The following is a 2,202-nucleotide window of genomic DNA, read 5'->3' as shown; positions in this document are numbered from 1 at the left end:
TGCGCGCCCCGCCCCGCCCCTTACCGCCGCCTGCTGGAAGGCGCCCTTGGTGTAGGTGCCGCCGCCGCGGTAGGCGATGGCCGGGATCTCGCGGCTGAGCAGCGCGCACTTGTGCTGGCGCGCCCGGCGCTGGGAGATGTAGTCCACGCGCGGCACCACGTTGCTCTTGGAGGAGAAGGTGACGATGGCCACGCGCGTGGCGGCCGGCACCACGGGGAAGTCGGAGAGCAGCTTCTTGACGAAGCGCAGCTCGCTGAGGAAGTTGGCGGGCCCCACGCTCGAGGACTCGTCCACCAGGAAGACCAGCTCCAGCCGCCCGCTGCGCTCCCGCAGCCGCCGCACCTGGCGCTTGAAGGAGCGGCCCAGCCTCTCCACCTTGGCGGCCGTGGTGTCCGGCGGCGGCGGCGGCTGCAGGGCCACCCGCGAGGCGGCCAGGGCGAGGGCGGTGAAGTTGAGCGGGGGCTGCTGCGCGCCCGCCCAGCCCAGCGCCAGGCCCCCCCAGCAGCAGAGAGCCAGCAGGGGCCACATGGTCCGGGCCCCCGCCCCGGGCAGAGCGCCGCCGGCGGGCACTCCGCGCTCGGCTCCGGGCGCCGCGCCCTGGCCGGGGATCAGCTCCCTGCGCTCTGCCCCATTCACAGCAGGACGCGCGGCAGCCCCCGTCTCTGGCACTCGCGGCTGCAAAGGGGACGGGTCCCCGTCGGTGCTCGCTCGCTGCCTCTCGCCGCCTACTGCGGGGTGGAAGGGAAGGGGGCAGGCGAGATCAGCGGCTCCTCTCCTGGCTCTCCCCTCCCCTGGGCTCCAGTTGCTGCTGACTGGATTCCAGGGCACCAGAGCCCCCAGCGCGCTCAGCCTGTCCGCATTCCCAAAGCAAACGCAGCGGCACCGAGAGCCCTGATTGATCCCATATGTCTGGCGTGCAGCGGCGCAGGCAGGCGCGGGGGGATGAATCCGGATACCAGGAGTGCCACGCTCATTGGAAACACGGTGTGGAGAAATGACGCCCAGCGCGGGGGAGAGGAGGGAACAAGTTTCAGGCCCCCTTACCGCCTTCCCCTTTAGAGGCAGGAGCACTACTGTTGTCACCCGAAAATGTTTTGTTGTGAAAGATGGGTGGTTGGCCACTGGACTGGAACCTATACCGCCTAAATCCAGTTCCTGGCTCTGTTACAGCTACCCTGTGAACTTGAGCAAGTCATTTAAAGCGGTCCGTGACTCAGTTTCCCCATCAATACTATGGAAATAAATACTCCATTAATGGTTATGGGGTCCTCAGATACTAGGGCGTATGGGACCATATGCATACCTAGACAGACATATCTTTAGAACATCGTCTTAACCTATTTGAAGTGAAAAAGATTCCCATGGGGTAAGTAGGAAGCCAATAACAGATTGTAGGGGTTCTGCAGCTTTTCTAGTCTGTGGACCAGTTTGTTAGAGAGAGATACTCCACTGACAGAGTATTGTCCTCTCCTACATCCAACAAGCTTCCATAGATTGTTGGAATCTTGTATTGGTTCATTTATTTAGTCTCCTTTTCACTTTCCACTAGGTGCAATTAAATATGAGCATGCACCTGGTGCATTTACAACTCAACTCCCTCATTTAAATTTAATCATTATCAACTGCAGTATTCTAGTGGCAATATTGTCCCTTCACTGGTGGCGCTACTGATGGGAAATTGATGGCTCTGGTGCTCTCTTGAGATTGGGTCAGGACAAATTATTTTGTAAACGGGAAGGGAGACTGCACTGACAGAGGTTATCACTGGATTAGAAACACTTTTTGGAATGAAAGTGCCGCATAGATGCAAATATCTGCTATTCTTTCATTCATACAGTGTTTTTCAACCTAAAATGCTTCACAAACATGCAGTTTGTACATACAACCACTTTAACACTGAAATACAACCACCTCTGTAACAGCTACCAGACAGACATTTGCCACACAGCATGCTATATACCAAAAGCGTTGGCTTCCAGCAGTGTTCATTGACTTGCTTTAGCAGGCAGAGGTCCGCACCTCGTCAAAACCCACAATGGGCACTAAAGACTTGTCTATACAGTGCGGTTAATCCGCAGCTTTTTGAGTTAATCCACTTTTAAAAGACTTATCTACACACAACAAAATTCATTGTAGTGCACCGACTCTGCATTTATCACAAACTATGGCATTCTCTTTCAAAGTGAACTAACTTTGCTGCAA

General features: G+C 56.1%; 1 protein-coding gene across 1 annotated transcript in view; it reads right to left on the bottom strand.

Annotated features, from left to right (window-relative positions):
* LOC112117246 (sushi, von Willebrand factor type A, EGF and pentraxin domain-containing protein 1) overlaps positions 1 to 570 on the bottom strand; it is a 166,130-nt gene extending 165,560 nt beyond the window's left edge. Inside the window, exon 1 of the mRNA XM_026646539.2 lies at positions 25 to 570. Within this exon, the coding sequence (XP_026502324.1) occupies positions 25 to 528 (504 nt within the window). The 5' untranslated portion in view covers positions 529 to 570. The remainder of the gene's footprint in view (positions 1 to 24) is intronic.
* Positions 571 to 2,202: the final 1,632 nt, after the last annotated feature.

This window comes from Terrapene carolina, unplaced genomic scaffold, assembly GCF_002925995.2.
Source record: "Terrapene carolina triunguis isolate 2854851 unplaced genomic scaffold, T_m_triunguis-2.0 Scaffold35098, whole genome shotgun sequence".
Lineage (NCBI taxonomy): Eukaryota > Metazoa > Chordata > Testudines > Emydidae > Terrapene > Terrapene triunguis.
Note: the sequence above shows the minus strand (reverse complement) of the source record. Positions and strands in the feature narration are given on the sequence as shown.